Source organism: Mustelus asterias, chromosome 23 (genome assembly GCF_964213995.1).
Source record: "Mustelus asterias chromosome 23, sMusAst1.hap1.1, whole genome shotgun sequence".
Taxonomy (NCBI): Eukaryota; Metazoa; Chordata; class Chondrichthyes; order Carcharhiniformes; family Triakidae; genus Mustelus; species Mustelus asterias.
This window is the reverse complement of record NC_135823.1, coordinates 48,360,529-48,378,802: the sequence shown is the minus strand read 5'-3', so window position 1 is coordinate 48,378,802 and position 18,274 is coordinate 48,360,529. Positions and strand designations below refer to the sequence as shown.

The following is an 18,274-nucleotide window of genomic DNA, read 5'->3' as shown; positions in this document are numbered from 1 at the left end:
TTGTTTATAGCCCGCCCCACCTTGAAGTTATTATTTGGGGGCCTATAGACTACGCCCACCAGTGACTTTTTCCCCTTACTATTCCTTATCTCCACCCACATTGATTCCACATTTTGCTCCTTAGAGCCTATATCGTCTCTCACTACGGCCCTGATGTTATCCTTAATTAACAGAGCTACCCCACCTCCTTTTCCTTCCTGTCTATCCTTCCGAATTGTCTGATACCCCTGGATATTTAGTTCCCAGTCCTGGTCACCCTGCAACCACGTTTCTGTAATGGCCACTAGATCATACCCATTTGTACTGATTTGTGCCGTCAACTCATTCACTTTGTTTCGAATGCTACGTGCATTCAGGTAAAGTGTCTTTATGTTAGTCTTTCTTACCTGGACCTGATTTGTTAGTGCATTCCTTTGTTTGCATGCTCTGTCCTTTCCTGTCACAGACTGGTTATTCTTCCCCAGACCATCTCCTTGCACTGTGTTGACCACCTCCCTTCTCATGCTCGTCACCTTTCTTACTCTGCCTGAGGTTAGATTCCTGCCACCTTCTATACTCTCTGTTCTATTACGTGGTCTGGAAACTTTACTAACCTCTCCTGAGCCCTCGGCTCCTTTAACTAGTTGAAAGTCCTCATCATTAACCTCTTAAATGCTCTCACTCAGTTCAACGGCGATGAAGGATGAGCAACAAATATTGGCCTTACCAGCGACACCCACATCTCATGTAAGAATCAATTAGGAAAAAGAGAAACCTGGTTCTTCCTCAAACGGTTTTTTTCTGGCAAGGCCAAATCAGTTCACAACTGACGTTGGCAGGGGAGCAGCCAAGATCAAGAATGGAAAATGTCAGGTTGGTTCAAATATAGACATGGTTCTTTTTTAAAAACAAAGGGAAACGGATTAACTTTTCTGAATGATGTACTCTCAGATGAGGCATAAATTCAATACACAGCTTTGATCCTACACAAGAGATTAAACCGTGATCAAATCAGTAACCTATCAATTTCAAGAGGCTACTTGTCAAATGTTATGAGGAAAATCAAGAAGAAAACATGGAGGACAAAAAAAAGTTCAAAAAAGTTAAAAAGCACCCAGATTAACAAAAAAAAACTTAAAATGGATAGATAAAAGAGAAAAAGAGTGAGGCGGGAGGTTAGGATGCAGGGAGTGCGATGCATGGTGAGTTGGACAGTGCAAGGCACTGGGAGCACAAAGCATAGTGAGGGAGAAGGAGAGTGCGAGGCACAGGCGAGTCAAGAGAAGTATTCTACGTGCGTTTTATAGAATCCCTACAGCGCAGGCCATTCGGCCCATCAAGTTTGCACCGACCACAATCCCACCAAGGCCCTATTCCCACAACCCCTCATATTTACCCTGCTAACCCCCGATACTAGGGTTAATTTAGCATGGCCAATCAGTCCTAGGGTTATAGGTAAACCTAGTAGGTAGGGACATGTTCAGCGCAACTTGTGGGCCGAAGGGCCTGTTTGTGCTGTAGCTTTTCTATGTTCTATGTTCTAACCCGCATATCTTTGGACTGTAGAGGAAACCGAAGCACCGGAGGAAACCCACGCACACAAAACCTAGCCATGCGGGGAGTATGAGGCATGCTGAGTGAGAGTGGGAGCGTGAGCCGTGAGATGGGACTGAAAGTCACAGGGTGAGGGGGGGGGGCGGGGGGGGGAGCACCGGGGGGGGGGGGGGGGGGGGGGGGAGTGCACAGAGGGGAGGAGGGGTGGGGGGAGTGCACAGAGAGAGTGGGGGGGGGGGGGAAGAGTTCAAGGTGCAGAGAGTAGAAGTAAGTAGAGCAGAGTTCTATTCTTACATATGTAATCATAGCCAGAATATGATTGGCAATGACTTCTACACCTGCTCTTGTAGCATCAGCCCTGGTATCCCCCACAAGAATCTATCATTGCTGCCGCCCACCCCCTCCCCCCCACACCCACCCATTTATTTAGTTGCTGCTCCTTCATCAGAAAAGCAGAGGGAAGGTGAGTCAGAGTCAGGGCTCGTCACGCTCCACAGGAAGTGGCTCGACCGTATTCACACCTATTACTGGGTGGTCACTGGATGCTGACTAAGGAACATGATGCAGAAAACATAAATGAACAAAATTAATGAGGCAGGAAATGAAAGCCAATATCAATGTACAATCTTGATGGTGCGATTGTATCAGTCACTCTGCACAGGAACCTTGCCCAGCACTCCAGCTTCATGAAAAACCTCTCAGATTATGTTTTTGAATAATCTGTCAATTTTTACTAAGTGGCTATGGATAAAGGATGGAATTCCTTTCCAGCTCCCAGTCAATCAAAATCAACTGAAGGAAAATTCTGTTCAAAACGTCATGGAGAGAAAGAAACCATTTAAACAGAGAGCTAAGCATCACAATCTCAATTTATTCTTTAAGATACCTGGTTGAAAAGATTTTAGTGCTGAATAAACCACAGTAAATACCTCTTTTGATTTACAGTGATGCCTTTTTGTTTCAGTGCTTTTTCATTGGCATCTCGAAGCAAACGGATTTCTTTCCTGGAGAATAGGCGGATAGAAAATGCTTTGTCCAACAGCTTCTCAACTGGGACGTGCTCAGCAATGCTTTGGACAAAGCTCTGAATATCAGTTCGAATGTTGGCAGACCTTTCAGGCTGTCTGGTTCTGATTTTTCTGAAGAACTTAAGGAGAGCCAATGCTACCCTGTACAGTACTTTAAATCCTTCGACAAAGAAGATATCCAACACACGTGCTGCATAGTTGAAGGGCAGATCTCCAAACATCCACCGCAGCCAATCGGAATAAACCTCCAGCACATCCTCTGAAGCACTCACTATCAGTTTGTGAGCGCCTTGGCAGTATTTGTTGGCCAGGTCTCCAAAGGTCATGCAGGAGGACTCATAGGCTAGAAAGGTTTGGTCTATGAAATGTTTTGTACGGTCGTTGCAGGCCAAGAGCCGACACACCTTTTCAAAGCAGTCCGCTTCATCTGCGCTGTAGTGCAGAAGCAGTGCCACGATGGCTGGCAACACAGGACAGAAAGAGATGTCTGGAAACTGATTGGAAATACACACCACAATCTTTCTAACTGCAACAATTCCATCTGTGTTCAGACAATAGTTCGGCACAGCACTGCCATCCACAAATTCCGGAAGCGGTAAGGTGGAGGGGCTCCTTTTCCCAGTGATTTTTCCAACAATATCCTTGTACACCTCAGCATCGGGAGTCACGGTTCTGCAGGAGACTGCTTTGATGATCTGCTCATAGATTTTGCCTCTCAGAGAGTGGCTCTTTGCCCAGTAACCTTGTCTGGCATACTGCTTTAGCAAGTTGTCATCTATGCAGGATGGAACCACAGGAGTATCCTTCTCCAGGTCAGTCATCTTGTCCCAGTCCACAAACTGCCCACTCTGTGTGTCAGCCATAACTGGAGTACACTGATTTTTCTGTTTCAGTTCTTGAGAGTTGGGGTGAGTAGGATGGAATTTGATCTTCAAGTGGCAACCATGTTTTCACTGTTGGACAAAAGATATCAAAAATTAGCATTTTACACCCATTACAGCTTTAAACATTTATAAGGATGTACATAAGCTTGAACAGAGGACAAATCATTGACTGCAGGAATATGGCTTGAATACTCAAATGAGCAGATTCAGCATTCCCAATTCAAGAGGAAATCTAAGAAATAAAGGACTTTCTGCCTAACCTGTTCATATATTTTTAAAGGCAAGATCTCCAAAACACACAGTGCCCAAGGAAAACAAACAAAAAATTGTATTTACGTAGCACATTTCACATCAGGGTGAGGCCCCAGATTCCCACTCAGCTGGATATAAAACATCTGATGGCAATATAAAGTGGGAACTTCTCCTGCTATCTTGGCCAACATTCCTTTTTTCAACACAGTAATTAATGGATTATACATCCATTTGCTGTTAGCAGGGCCTTGCCAGTCTCAAACTGGTTACCATGTTTGCCCAAATAAAATTAGTTATTTTGGAATATCCCATAAGATTTCCACAGCAGGCATTCCAGTGACATTGAAATATAGAAAATACTTTCCCCAACACTATGAATGACAACAGAATAAAGGTGCAGGTAAATTTACAGTACAAACACTATTTTCCCCTTAAATCTTTTCCTTTCAAGTTTGTTTTCACCTAAAGACTCTTTAATGCTTTGAATTATCAGCAACAGTTCGATCAGTCCATCGATTAATACACTACATTTAGAAAGCCACTTATTGCTCAACATAGATCAGATAAATGTTGGCTGGATTCCAACTGTGTTCCATTTTAACCAAAATGTTTGTGTGGATTTAAGGATTACCAAAATAAAGGGAAGCAATGGTGCTGCTGCTGCAAAGAGTTGTGTTCCAAGTTGTGAGTGTTGATGAGGTTACATCATCCTTAGTGTTTAAGAGTCAACACACAAGTGTGTACAGATCACAAAGGCTGGAACAACTGTCATTATCCAGAGATCTTTATTTCAGACAATTACCATCAATGCAGTATAAACAAACTGGTGTTAAACATTAAGCGCATTAACCTCTAGGTCACACCACCAAAAATGATAACACATCTCCAAGTAGCAAAGTTATTTCAGTTTGGAATACATTTAAAAACAATCACTTGGACCCATCTCTTTTGTACCTCTACTGTAGATTTAATGAGTTTAAACTTCAAGGTCGTACGTTTTTTGTGTTTGGTTTTGGGTCACAAGGTAACAAACACAAATTGTGCACACAAAAATGCAAAACTGAATGAAAGCAGCTTATATTGCATGCTGAGGATGTGCTCCTGCAATGGGGTTGCTTTTACATTTCTGACAGCAAATACAAGCTTTCACTGTGGCACTCAAAACACACACTATGGTCTTGGAAAAATATGTTTTCCCAAACGCAAGTGTCCATTTTGGTTTCTGCTTTCTCCAGGCATTTCCCATCTCTGTAGAAGGTGCAGTCTGTACTGGGTTCCACACTCAAGCACCCACCAGTATCCATCCAAGTGTCCAACATTTAATTGTTGGCAGATTGATTGTAGAGGACAGCAGTACTGTCTCAAACTTGTGACTGCCCACTGCCCATCCACGCAGAGTTTTCAGGTTCTGCAACTCATTAGAAATCCTGGTTGAGCTCACTCCATACCCCAAGAACATTGAACCCCAGTGTGGTCCCCCAAGTACTAGGCATGCTTTCGTGGGAAGATTTAATGTACAGTAGTATCACTTGATGTTCATGCAGCAATACAACACCTCTTATTAAACCTCAGCTTATGCTACAACATGATGCTGGTGACTGGCAGCGTAACAGACTTCCCACAGGTGGTTCTACCTCATGCCACCAGAGGTAATACAGCAAGAGCAACCAGAATTTCAACATGGTTCAAGTTCATGAGTGGATGAAACTTTCAACCTAACCACACATGGCAGCTTTGGGGTTGTTGACTGATAAACTTCTGATCTTGGAAGAATCCATGGACAAAAATGCCATTGTAATTACCATTTGGAGAAGCAACGATTCGTTTTTGATGTTTGCACTTTGAAATCCATACCCCAGCACTCTGGCAGGTTCATGTTCTGGAACCACTTCAGAAACAATTCTGTGAAACAAGTCAGTTTTCTACAGGCAGACCTTAATCAAAGGCTACCTGTAATGATGTGTCCATTCTTTCACCTACACCAGGAATGTTCATTTCTCTTGGAAAGGTGTTAGTTTCCAAGCAAAGCCAGTATCTGCTTTACGGCTGAGGGCCAGGAGTCCGTTTATGCTCATGGAATTACTTGTGTAAGAACTAGCATTGGTAATATAATATGAATAGGAACCCCTTGATTAAAACGTCAAATACCCAACAACTGGGCCACAAAAGCTCATTTCACAAAATAAATTCTATTACATTACAAAAACAGAAAATGTTGGTAGCATCTGTAGAGAGAGAATAGAGCCAAGGTTGAGTCAAAATGTTGGCTCTATTCTCTCCCTACAGATGCTGTCAGACCTGCTGAATTTTACCAGCAGTTTCTGTTTCAGATTCCAGCAACTGAAGTATTTTGCCTTTATCTATATTACATTAAATGCTTGAAGTTCCACTGCGCATTTCAACGATATGGTTATTTCAAACTGAAACACAGTAAACAAATGCTGTAGCATGAAAGCTGGTGCACTCATTAATTTTTACACTAGGCATTTGGGTAGAACACGAAAGCTCTTGATTGCTTGCCAGTTCCACAATTAAAGTTCACAAGTCCTATGCTCTACCTTCTGTAAACTTCAACACATCTAAAATTCTGCATTATATTCTAGCCCCACACTAAACCCTACTTGCACATTAATACTATTGTTGCCCAGGCCTCAAATGCAAATTTTAGATGTTTAAATCCTAGCATGACCTTAAACATCCCATCTAATCTCCTCCAGCCCTTCAATCACCTTCTGAAAATCTCCTTTTTTCTATCTCTTGTGCTTTCTTCTGCCAAGTTTATAAAAGAAATACACTGAAGTGACAGAATAGTTAAGATGCTAACAAAAGGATCCCTAAAATAGGTTAAGGGTGAGTAAGATAGCAGACCAGGTATGCTAATTATGATCAGTTACTTAAAGAATCATTTAAAACTATGCATCATTACAGCGCCAATGACAATGAAAAGAATTAAGTTTGATTTTAATGAAGGGAAATTGAGGAAAAAACAGAAAGAATGTACAAAATGAAAATCAGAAAAGCAAATAACAAGAGTTTGCACTTTATGGTGTCTGGAATGATTCATATGGGAATTTGATGAGTACATGTTGTACATTTGGCACATCATATACAACAGATAGTTTGCAGCTCCAAGCTCAATGGATTATGACCCAATTCAACAGAACATGCAGTTCTCTCTCCTACAAAAAGTTGTGGTAGTCCACTCTACTGAGACAAAGAAAGAATGCTAACAAAGTTGCATTTTGAAAATTACACAATGAAATCAACAATCTACGAGGATTGCAGAACAAAAAGCACAATTGCAAGTACAATGTAAGTCACTAAAATTCTTGATTGTGGGTGTTGCTAACAGGGCTAGCAATTATCACCCCTCCCAATTGCCCTCAGAAGGTGGTGGTGGGACATCTTGAACTGCTGCAGCTTGTGTCGTGAAGGTATTCCCATAGTGATGTTAGGGATTGAGTCCCAGGATTTTGACCGAGTGATGCCCAAGGAATGGTAATGTTACGTACAAGTCAGGAAAATGTGAAACAAGGAGGTAATAGTGTTCCCGTGCACCTGCTTCCTTTGTCCTTCCGAGTGATGGAAGTTGCAGACTAGGGACGTACTACCAACAAAACCTTGGTGACTTTACATAGAATTAAAATAAGCAGCAGAGAAACAGGCCATTCAGCCCAAACAGTCTGTGCTGGCTTTTATACTCCTCCCAATACATGTACCAAACCTCAACCTTTCAACAAATTTGTCTGGTATCTTTTTGAAAGCATCGAAATTATTTGCTTCAACCCTTCCAGTAGCAGAGAGGTTCACCTTCTAACCATTTCAGTAAAGACATTTCTCATTTTCTTTTGGATTTATTAGTAACTATCTTATATTTATGATCCCTAGTTTGAGCTTCTCACATGGGTACATTTGCTCCACATCTAGCCTTGATCAACAAGTTCATAATTTTAAATAGCTTGAGCAGGGCTTCTTTTTTTCTAAAAGGTACCAGATATATGGTCCATTAAAACACTGCTGCTGTGGGGTTGACAGTTGGAAGTTAGCAGCATTTTAAAGATGAAATTATTCATGTCAACAGTTGTTTGTTGGCTGCATTTTAACTTCAAGATTTTCACACTGCAGCGTAAGACTTGATTTGATTTATTGTCACATGTATTAGTATACAGTGAAAAGTATTGTTTCTTGCGCGCTATACAGACAAAACGTACTGTACACAGAGAAGGAGAGAGTGCAGAATGTAGTGTTACAGTCATAGCTAGGGTGTAGAGAAAGATCAACTTACTGCAAGGTAGGTCCATTTAAAAGTCTGATGGCAGCAGGGAAGAGGCTGTTCTTGACTGGACTGGTATGCGTCCCCAGACTTTTTTGTACCTTTTGCCGAATGGAAGAAGGTGGAAGAGAGTATGTCCAGGATGCGTGAGGTCCTTAATTATGGTAGCTGCTTTTCCAAGGTACATTGACAGTGTTAATGGGTGAGAGGCTGGTTTGAGTGATGGACTGGGCTTCGTTCATGACCCTTTGTAGTTTCTTGTGGTCTTGGATAGAGCAGGAGCCATACCACTCTGTGATACAACCAGAAAGAATGCTTTCTATGGTGCATCTGTAAAAGTTGATGAGTGTCGTAGCAGACAGCCAAATTTCCTTAATTTTCTGAGAAAGCATAGGCATTGGTGGCTTTCTTAACTATTAGTGTTGGCATGGGGGAACCAGGACAGGTTGTTGTTGATCTGGACACTTAAAAACTTGAAGGTCTCGACCATTTCTACTTCGTCCCCATTGATGTAGACAGGGGCATGTGCTCCACTGTGCTTCCTGAAGTCAATGACTATCTCCTTAATTTTATTGACATTGAGGGAGTGATTATTGTCGTCGCACCAGTTCACCAGATTCTCTACTCTTTCCTATACTCCATCTCATCATTGTTTGAGATTTGACCCACTACAGTGGTGTCATCGGCAAACTTGAAAATCGAGTTGGAGGGGAATTTGGCCACAGTCATAGGTTTATAAAGAGTATAGTAAGGAGCCGAGGACCCAGCCTTGTGGGGCACCGATGTTGACGATGATTGTGGAGGTGGTGTTGTTGCCTATCCTTACTGATTGCGGTCTGTGGGTTACAAAGTTCAGGATCCAGTCTTAGACGGAGGAGCTGAGCCCCAAGCCGCGAAGTTCGGAGATGAATTTTATAGGAACAATGGTGTTGATGGCTGAGCTGTAATCGACAATAAGAGTCTGACATAAGTGTCTTTTCTATCAAGGTATTTCAGGGTTGAGTGCAGAGCCAGGGAGATGGCGTCTGCTGTGGACATGTTGCAGCGGTAGGCGAACTGTAGTGGATCCAGGCAATCTGGGAGGCCAGAACTGATTCATGCCATGATCAACCTTTTGAAGCACTTCATAATGATGGATGTCAGAGCCACCGGATGATAGTCATTAAGGCATGCTGCCTGGCTTTTCTTTAGTACCTGGATGATATTTGTCTTCTTGAAACACGTAGGAACCTCAGATTGTTGTAAAGAGAAGTTGAAGATGTCGGCAAATACCACAGTTTGTTTCATTGATTTTAATTGGTTAATGATTCATGGTCATCATTAGACTTTTAATTGGTTCATGTTTTAACCCAAAATAGGGTAACTCACCAACCTCAGGCAATGCTCTGGGGTCCTGGGCTCAATTCCCACCATGGTACATGGTCAAATCTGAATTTAATAAGATCTTTCTGTGGCAGGCATGGATGAGCGGAATACTGCCTCCAGATTAAACTCACATGATCATTAACAGTAACCTGCAAGCTCCTGCCCTCTTAAGTTCCGGCTCATATGAGCCTTACATTTTGAACACCCAGCCACCCAAGCTACCAGCCTAGTTGGCCAGGTTTCCCGGGCAAGTGGCAGGGCCTCTCCACATTGCTCAGGCCCTACAGCTGTGCATTGCAGCCTGAGGTGGGGAGATATGTTAGTGGTGTCTTTGCCCCAAGTCTCAGTGTCTTCACCTCTCATGGAGCAAATCATATCCCCCTGTCAATATCCCCAAAAATGGCCGGCTATCACACCCATTAAATTTGTCAGTTTCCATCACAAACATTGACAGATGTACTGAATGGTTCCAGCATTTTTGATTTTTTCCCCCCATATTTTTAATCCATGGCCAAGTAGCTCTCCAGAGGCAATCTTACGACCAAACATCTAAAAAACAATGTTTTTAAAGATACACCATAATTCTTGTATTGCGCTTGGGTACCAAACAACAAGAACACAGCATCAAAACACATCCACAGGTTATAAACTCAGCTGCACATTTCCACACTGATCTCTGCTGGCAAATTTCAACCTACCACTATTTTTAAAACAAGCCACAAAATAGCTAGATTACTGCAATGCAGCATTACTTGCTTGTTGGGTCATAGTGCAAATACCTTACTGCATCATGCAGAGGTTCTGACCTTCTGAAATTGGTTGTACTACAATCTTGCATGTGACTTAATCTAGCTCATAAAGTCAATTACATTGCAATATAGTGCTTTTAACTCAAAAGTTAACAGTGTACGCTCTTGTGAAAATTCAAACTAAATGTTAAACAAAGGTGTTAGACATACATAATTGCACTGGGAACCTAGTATATACACAAAACAAGCATAAAATAGCAGCTCAGCTAAGAGAAGCTAGGTCCATTTAAGTTACTCAGCAATATCACTGGCTGATTAATTTCTGGCAATACACCGGGAAAGCATGCAGAACAAATCCTGCGCACTTTGTTGGTAAATTACACTCATCTTCCAAGGAAAGTATGATTACACTGCAAGAACGGCAGCTGTTTTTAGAAGCATTTGACATATCTTATGATTATTTCAGAAAAAAACCCCACATTTTATTGAATTAACATTCACAAAACACTAACTATAGTTCCCATGGCAACAAACAGAATCAGATGTTAGGGTGGCCATAAGCTTTATATGGTGTACTATTTTGCAGAGATTGGAAGGGGCTGCATGTGGCACTTTTACCTGCATATTATATGTGCACTATTATGCTATTTCTTAAGGATGTTGGGATAATATTTGGTTGCTATCACAATTGATATCATTGGTGATTTTAATCCAAGGTGAACCTTGGATCTGAGGGGGGGGAAGCTGGAATGCAGGGATTTGAGATGTGAAGAGCAGGAGCAGAGAACATCTGTTAATTCAGAATGCTAACTTTATGCAAGCAAATGTACTACAACCTGGAGCACATGCACTGTACGGTAACAGAGCTACTTCTGCTATCTGATTATTTTATGCTTATGTTAAAAAAAGTTACATGGTGTATGTGCTCAAGCTTCCACAATGTCTGTCAATCACATGTCCAACTAATCTGATTTTCCAAGTATAAAATATTGGCTTGATGACAGAAAGACAGAGGCTGTTTGTGGAGGGTTGTTTTTCAAACTGGAGGCCTGTGACCAGTGGTGTGCCTCAGGGATTGGTGCTGGGCCCACTGTTATTTGTCATTTATATTAATGATTTGGATGAGAATTTAGTAGGCATGGTTAATAAGTTTGCAGATGACACCAAGATTGGTGGCATAGTGGACAGTGAAGAAGGTTATCTAGGATTGCAACGGGATCTTGATCAATTGGGCCAGTGGGCTGATGAATGGCTGATGAAGTTTAATTTAGATAAATGAGGTGATGCATTTTGGCTGATCGAACCAGGGCAGGACTTACTCAGTTAATGGTAGGGCATTGGAGAGAGTTATAGAACAAAGGGATCTAAGGGTACAGGTTCATAGCTCCTTGAAAGTGGAGTCACAGATGGACAGAGTGGTAAAGAAGGCATTCGGCATGCTTGGGTTCATTGGTCAGAACATTGAATACAGGAGTTGGGACGTCTTGTTGAAGTTGTACTAGACATTGGTAAAGCCACACTTGGAATACTGTGTACAGTTCTGGTCACCCTATTATAGAAAGGATATTATTAATCTAGAAAGAGTGCAGAAAAGATTTACTAGGATGCTACCGGAACTTGATGATTTGAGTTATAAGGAGAGGCTGGATAGACTGGAACTTTTTTCTCTGGAGCGTTAGAGGCTTAGGGGTGATCTTGTAGAGATCTATAAAATAGTGAGGGGCATAGATCAGCTAGATAGTCAATATCTTTTCCCAAAGGTAGGGGAGTATAAAACTAGAGGGCATAGGTTTAAGGTGAGAGGGGAGAGATACAAAAGGGTCCAGAGGGGCAATATTTTCCACACGGAGGGTGGTGAGTGTCTGGAACAAGCTACCAGAGGTAGTAGTAGAGGCGGGTACAATTTTGTCTTTTAAAAAGCGTTTCGACAGTTACATGGGTAAAATGGGTATAGAGGGATATGGGCCAAATGCAGGCAATTGGGACTAGCTTAGGGGTTAAAATAAAGGTGGCAGCATTGACAAGTTGGGCCGAAGGGCCTGTTTCCATGCTGTAAATCTCTATGACTCTATGTACAGAAATTACCGAATAGAAATAGGCCTTGAGGCCCAACTAACCGGTGTTGGTGTTTCTCCTCTACATGAGCAGTATTCTACCATGTGCCTATTCCCAAAACCCTTTATCCCACTTTCCTTCAATCACCTACATTACCTGATCTTCAATGTTGTTAAATCCTGCTCTCTGTTTCAACCACTAACTTCCAATGATACATTCTACAGCCTCACAACCTTGTGCAGAAAAATAAAGTTTCTCCTGCTTTCCGTCCCGAATCTCATATTTTGTATCTATATCCTCTCACTATAGATCCTTCAATCACTGGAATCAGTCTGTTTTAATCTAATCTGTCACATTGATTCTTAATTTTAAAGATCGCTGTTCCAATGAAACACCCCAATTTTTCAAAATTTACTTTAAATTTCTATTTCGTTGCACCAGGCAACATCCTTGTGAATCTGCACTGTACTCACTGTTTTCTCAATACCCTTCCTATAGCACGCAGAACACAACAGATAGGAGCAGGAGTCGACCATATAGACTGTCGAGCCTGCTCCGGTATTCATTACAATCGTGGCTGATCAGCACTTCAACACCACTTTCTTGCTCACTCCCTATATTCCGAGACACCAAAAAACAATCTATCCTGTCCTTAAATATAATCAACGATGGGGGAACTACAGCTCTCTGGGGTAGAGATTTTTAAAGATTCACAACTGTTTGAACTAAGAAATGTTTCTTCATCTCAGTCCTGAATGATCAACCCCTTAACCCAAGACTATGCACCACAGCCGCCACCAACCCCCCCGCAATGTTCCAGCAGAAATAATCTCCCAGTGTTTACCCTGTCAAGTCCCAGCTGAATCTTGTATATTTCAATGATCACCTCTCATTTTTCTAAATTCCAGCGTCTAGACCCAATTTATTCAACCTCTTGTCTTAGACAACCCTTTCATCCCAGGAAACAATCTAGTGAACCTTCGCTGTATTGCCGTCCTTAAATATGGAGACCAAAACTACACACAGTACTCCAATTGTGGCTTCACCAAATCTCAATACAATTGTAGCAAGACTTCTTTAATCCTGTACTCCAAACCCCATGAAATAAAGACCAACATGCTATTTGCCTTCCCAATTGCTTGCTGCACCTGTATCCTAGCTTTGAGGTCCGTGAACAAGCACATCCAAATCTCTTTGAACATCAACATTTACAGCTTTGATACCTTTTTTAAAAATTTGCTTTTTGTATTCTGACAACCAAACTGAATATCCTCACACTTCTTCACATTACTCTGTTTCTTTGTGCAAATCATTAATATAGATTGGAAATAGCTGAGGCCCACTCTGTAGTCTTACCAAGGTAAGTAAATACATTATTGGATCTCAACTTTTAGATTTTATGCCTCTTCCCGTATAAATATGAGAAAGACCCTGGAGTAGAACATTTGGCCATTCCACTTTCCCACACTATCCACATATCTCTTCATTCCCACAGTATCCAAAAATCTACCAACCTCTGTTCTGAATATACTCAACAACTGAGCAACCACAATTCTCTTGGGTAAAGAATTCCAAAGATTGACAATCTCTAAGTCCAAAATGACCAGCCCCTATTCTGAGATCGTGACCTTATGTTCTAGATTCTGTGACCAGAGCCCCTTATGAATTTTATATTTGCTTTAATTATATAACCTCATCCTTTTAAACACCAGGAATAAGAGGTCTAGGGTATGCAATCATAGGATATTCACCTCTTCCCAAGAACCAATCTAATGAATTTTCATTACACTCCCTCTGGTTTGGGGGTGGATGTCCTTCCTTTGGTTAAAAAAGCCCAAAACACATAACTGAAAAATTCTAAACAGGTAAGTGAAAGAAAGAACAGAATTTTCTGAAATTTAGAGAATCTGAAAAAGGATGGATTTAACGTATTGGATGGGTGGGACCCTTCTTTGAAAACTCAACATGCAGGTGTAGGGAAATAATTCACCTTAAGAGTGAAGTATTACACCCATCATCCTTTTCAGATGACATCTGACCTGCTATGCAATCCCAACACACTTTTTATGTGTGGTCCAGGTGTGAGAGACCTGATTGAATAGTAGGTAGGATATTACACATTTGGTCATTACTCTATTAACCTATCTTTTCCTCATTCCCAGCCCTAATGGCACCAAAGATTGGTGTACCAGTGTACTACACTGCAGCGTGATAATACCACCCGTCATGAGCATAGAATCAGGTATAGGTCACTCAGCTCCCGACCCCATGCTAAGCCTGTTCCACCATTCAATGAGATTGTCACTGACCCATATCCCAGCTCTAACTAATTCCCTCTCCTTAATATCTTCAGCTAAGAAAAAATAATCTCAGACTTAAGATACCCTACACTTCTCTGTCTCTCTACCCTACTTTCATCCATTAAGACACTTGTTAAAACCTATCTCTTTGACCGAGCTTTATCTGACCTAATGTAGTGCCTCAGTTTTGTTTTGTAATGTTCTGGTGAAGCACCTTAGGATGTTCAGTTACATTAAAAGGCACTTCATACAAGATTTTGTTGTTCTACTGCTTTATCCAAGTTTTAAGAAATAAAACAAAAAAGTGAAATCAAAGCACAAATTGTTGAGACCCCAATTCAAGTACATTCCTATTATTTCTACACTCTTCCATTGCCTACTCAGGTAAATAATTTACCTTCAATTCCATGAGCTTCAATTTTAGGCAGTCTCCTTGTGGAACCGTTTTGAATATCTTATGGGAAGCCACATAAACTACATACAAGGGGAGGCAATGGTGTAGTGGTATTGTCACGGGACTAGTAATCCAGTGACCCAGAGTAATGCTCTGGGGATCTGGGTTTGAATCCCACATGGCAGATGGTGAAATTTGAACTCAGTAAAAATATCTGGAATTAAATGTCTAATGATGACCATGAATCAACTGTTGTTAAACCCACCTGGTTCACTAATGTCCTTTAGGGAAGGAAATCTGCCGTCTTTATAGCAATGTGGTTGCCTCTTAACTGTCCTCTGAAATGACCCAGCAAGCCACAAAGGTAATTTGGGATGGGAAATAAATGCTGGCCCAGTCAACAACACTCACATCCCATGAATGAGTTTTAATAAATTTCTACTGTATTAGTTGCTTCCACAAAAAATTCAGAAAGCTTTGTTAGACATAACCTATCCTTTACAAATCCATGTTGGTTGTCTCCAATCAGTTCAAATTTCTCAACGAGAAATTCCCCACAACAGATATTAAGACTAGCAGGTCTACTATTTTCTGGCTTTTCCTTCATCTTTCTTGAACAATGGAGTCACAAGTTTCCATCGCTACACTTTTCTGATGGATTAAAAAGTTAGATGAAAATCAAAGTGAATTATCCTTACACAATATAGCAATAGCAAAATTACACACCTGAGAAAATCCAAGCTCAGTATGTATGTATATACCTATTGATACATCATGGATGTTAATCCACAAGATTAAAATAACAGGAATTGGAATGTGTCTTCACTACAGTAGCCCTTCACCCACACATTTAGCAAAAATGTGTTCAATCTAGCAGAATGTCTACAATGCAAGTAACATGTAGCCAGGTTAAAGACTTTGAGCAATGGACCTAATACAATCCCTCTGAAGATAAAGCACAGATCTTTCATGACAATTTGACACAAAGTACACAGCAGAGATAGGTCATTTAGCCTGATCGGCCCATTATGCTTTATGCTCCACTCAAGCTTCCTTGCATCCTTTCTCATCTAACTTTACCAGCATCTTGCTCATGGATGGATTGGCCATGCTAAATTGCCACTTAGTGTTAGGGGGATTAGCTGGGCAAATACATGGGGTTATGGAGATAGGGCCTGGGTGGGACTGTTATCAGTGCAGGCATAATGGGCCGAATGGCTTCCTTCTGCACTGTAGGGATTCTATGTGCTTATACAGCTTCCTCTTAAATGCAACCATATCATTCGGCCCAATCACTTTCTATGTAGCAAGGTCCACATTCTCACTACTCTCTGGGTAAGGAGCTGAGTTCCTCATTTGTTTTCTTGATGACCATCTTATATTAATGGCCTCTAGCTTTGCTTTTCCTACATGGAAACATATTCTATGTCTATTCCATCAAAACTTTCCATACTTTAAAAATCTCTATTAGGTTAGCCCCAACCTTCCCATTTCGACAGAAAAGAGACCCATCCTGCTTGATTAGTATAACCAATTTGTGGCATCATCCGTGTGAATCTTTTTGCAGCCTCTCCCGTGCCTCTATATCCCATTGTATAGTGTGGCAATCAACTATAAACAGTATTCCAGTAGCATAGTGGCTATATTACTTGTAATACAGAAACTTGGACTAATGGTTCAGAGACTTTAATTCAATTCCCACAGTGACAACTGGGCAATTTACATTTAATGAATTAAACAAAATCTGGAATAAAAAGCTCATATCAATAATGGTGACAATGAAACTACCAGATTGGTCTAAAAACCCATCTTGTTCACTAATGTGAGAAGGAAATCTGCCATCCTTACCTCATCTGGTCTGTGCGTGACAATGTGTTTAACTCTTAACTGCATCTGAAATGACAAGTCGAGAGGTTTGCTCACCAGCATCTTTTCAAGGGCAATTAGGGATGGGCAATAAACACTGACCATATCACTGACCCCCCAGTCTGCCAATGAAAAAAAGATTGAGACAAGTTTAGCATAACTTTTCCACTTATCAATTCTATACCTCTAGAAATAAACGCATTGGAATCAGAAGGACTGTAGATTCATGGATTAATTTAGAACAGGCAGGTCAGAATTGAGTTGCCAATCTTCCAGAATCTCCAGGAATTAAACATTGCAAACAACCTGTGAGACCATCACAAGGGCATGAATAATTAAAAATCAAGGTGTATTTCCTTAAAAGGGAAAGGTAGGGCAAACAAATCCAGAGCTCCCTCGATGAAAAAAAGAGATAGAAATTATGATAAGGAAGAAATAGTGTGCTTATGCCAGGTGTCAAGTAGAAAATACAGTTGAGAACCAAGAGGAATACAGAAGGGAGGTGAAAAAGCACATTAGAAAAGCGAAGAGGGATTATGAGGAAAGTCTGGCAGCCAACATAAAGGGGAATCCCAAAATCTTCAACTAACATTTAAATAGTGGCAAAAGGAGGCAGCCAATTAGGTACCTAAAGGGAATTTACACATGGAGGTGGGGCATAGCTGAGGTAGTAAATCAATACTTGGCATCTGCCTTTACCAAAGAGATAGATGCTACCTAAGCCATGGTGACAGTCAATAAAATTCTGTCCCTAGAAGAGTTCAAAATTGATAAGAAGGAAGAGCTGAATAGACAGTTGGTACTGAAAGTTGACAAAGCACCGGGACTTTGTGAATAGAAATAGCAGGAGTGCTGGCCATAAACTTCCAGTCTTCTCTAGACTCAGGGAGGTGCCAGCGGACTGGAGAATTGCAAATGCTACGTCCTGGATCAAAAAAGGTTGTAAGGATAGTCCCAGCAAATATAGGCCAGTCAGTTTATCAATAGTAGACAAGCTTCTAGAAACAATTATTTGGGACAGAATTAATAATCACAACAAACGACAAATTAATGCGTTCTAAGACAGATTGTTCAGAAAGCAAATTAAGTTACATTTTTCTGGCAGGGAAAAGTCCCTTTCAAAAAGAGGGAGGGTATTGGAATATACTTTGCAAAACAGCTAAAGAGCCAAAGAACTATGTCATTGAGATATGGCTCGATAGAAAACACCCAAGGCACAAATAACAATTCACATTTTAATAAACCAGTCTCAGCCGAAACAAAACAGGCAGAAGAACAATACTAAATATACAATATTAAACATTCAATTTTAAAACTAGACAATAAAATGCAAAATTTCCACTCCATTTCTTTTGGAGATTGTGATGGAATTGAAATTGGATCTCAACTAAGTAAAGGTACACATTGGATTTAGACAGTCACACTTTGCTCCACATCAACTGGTTTGGTTGCTCTTGCATCGAGAAGAAAGTATTGCTCAGATCATCTGTATTTCATTCAATGACATCTTCGGGAGGGCATGTCAACGGACTTTTATGATAGTTTACTGGCTGAGGTGGGGGATATTAAAAGACA

The 18,274-nt window shown here is 41.0% G+C and overlaps 1 protein-coding gene across 3 annotated transcripts in view; it reads right to left on the bottom strand.

Moving 5' to 3' along the window:
* tbc1d24 (TBC1 domain family, member 24) overlaps window positions 1-18,274 on the bottom strand; it is a 40,975-nt gene that overhangs the window by 15,197 nt on the left and 7,504 nt on the right. For 2 of the 3 annotated variants that reach the window (XM_078240481.1, XM_078240483.1), the window contains exons 2-3: window positions 16,682-16,726; window positions 2,463-3,514 (exon numbers count right to left, since the gene is read on the bottom strand). In XM_078240481.1, the coding sequence (XP_078096607.1) occupies window positions 2,463-3,424 (962 nt within the window). In that variant the 5' untranslated portion in view covers window positions 3,425-3,514; window positions 16,682-16,726. The remainder of the gene's footprint in view (window positions 1-2,462; window positions 3,515-16,681; window positions 16,727-18,274) is intronic. The other variant, XM_078240482.1, reaches the window with a different exon arrangement.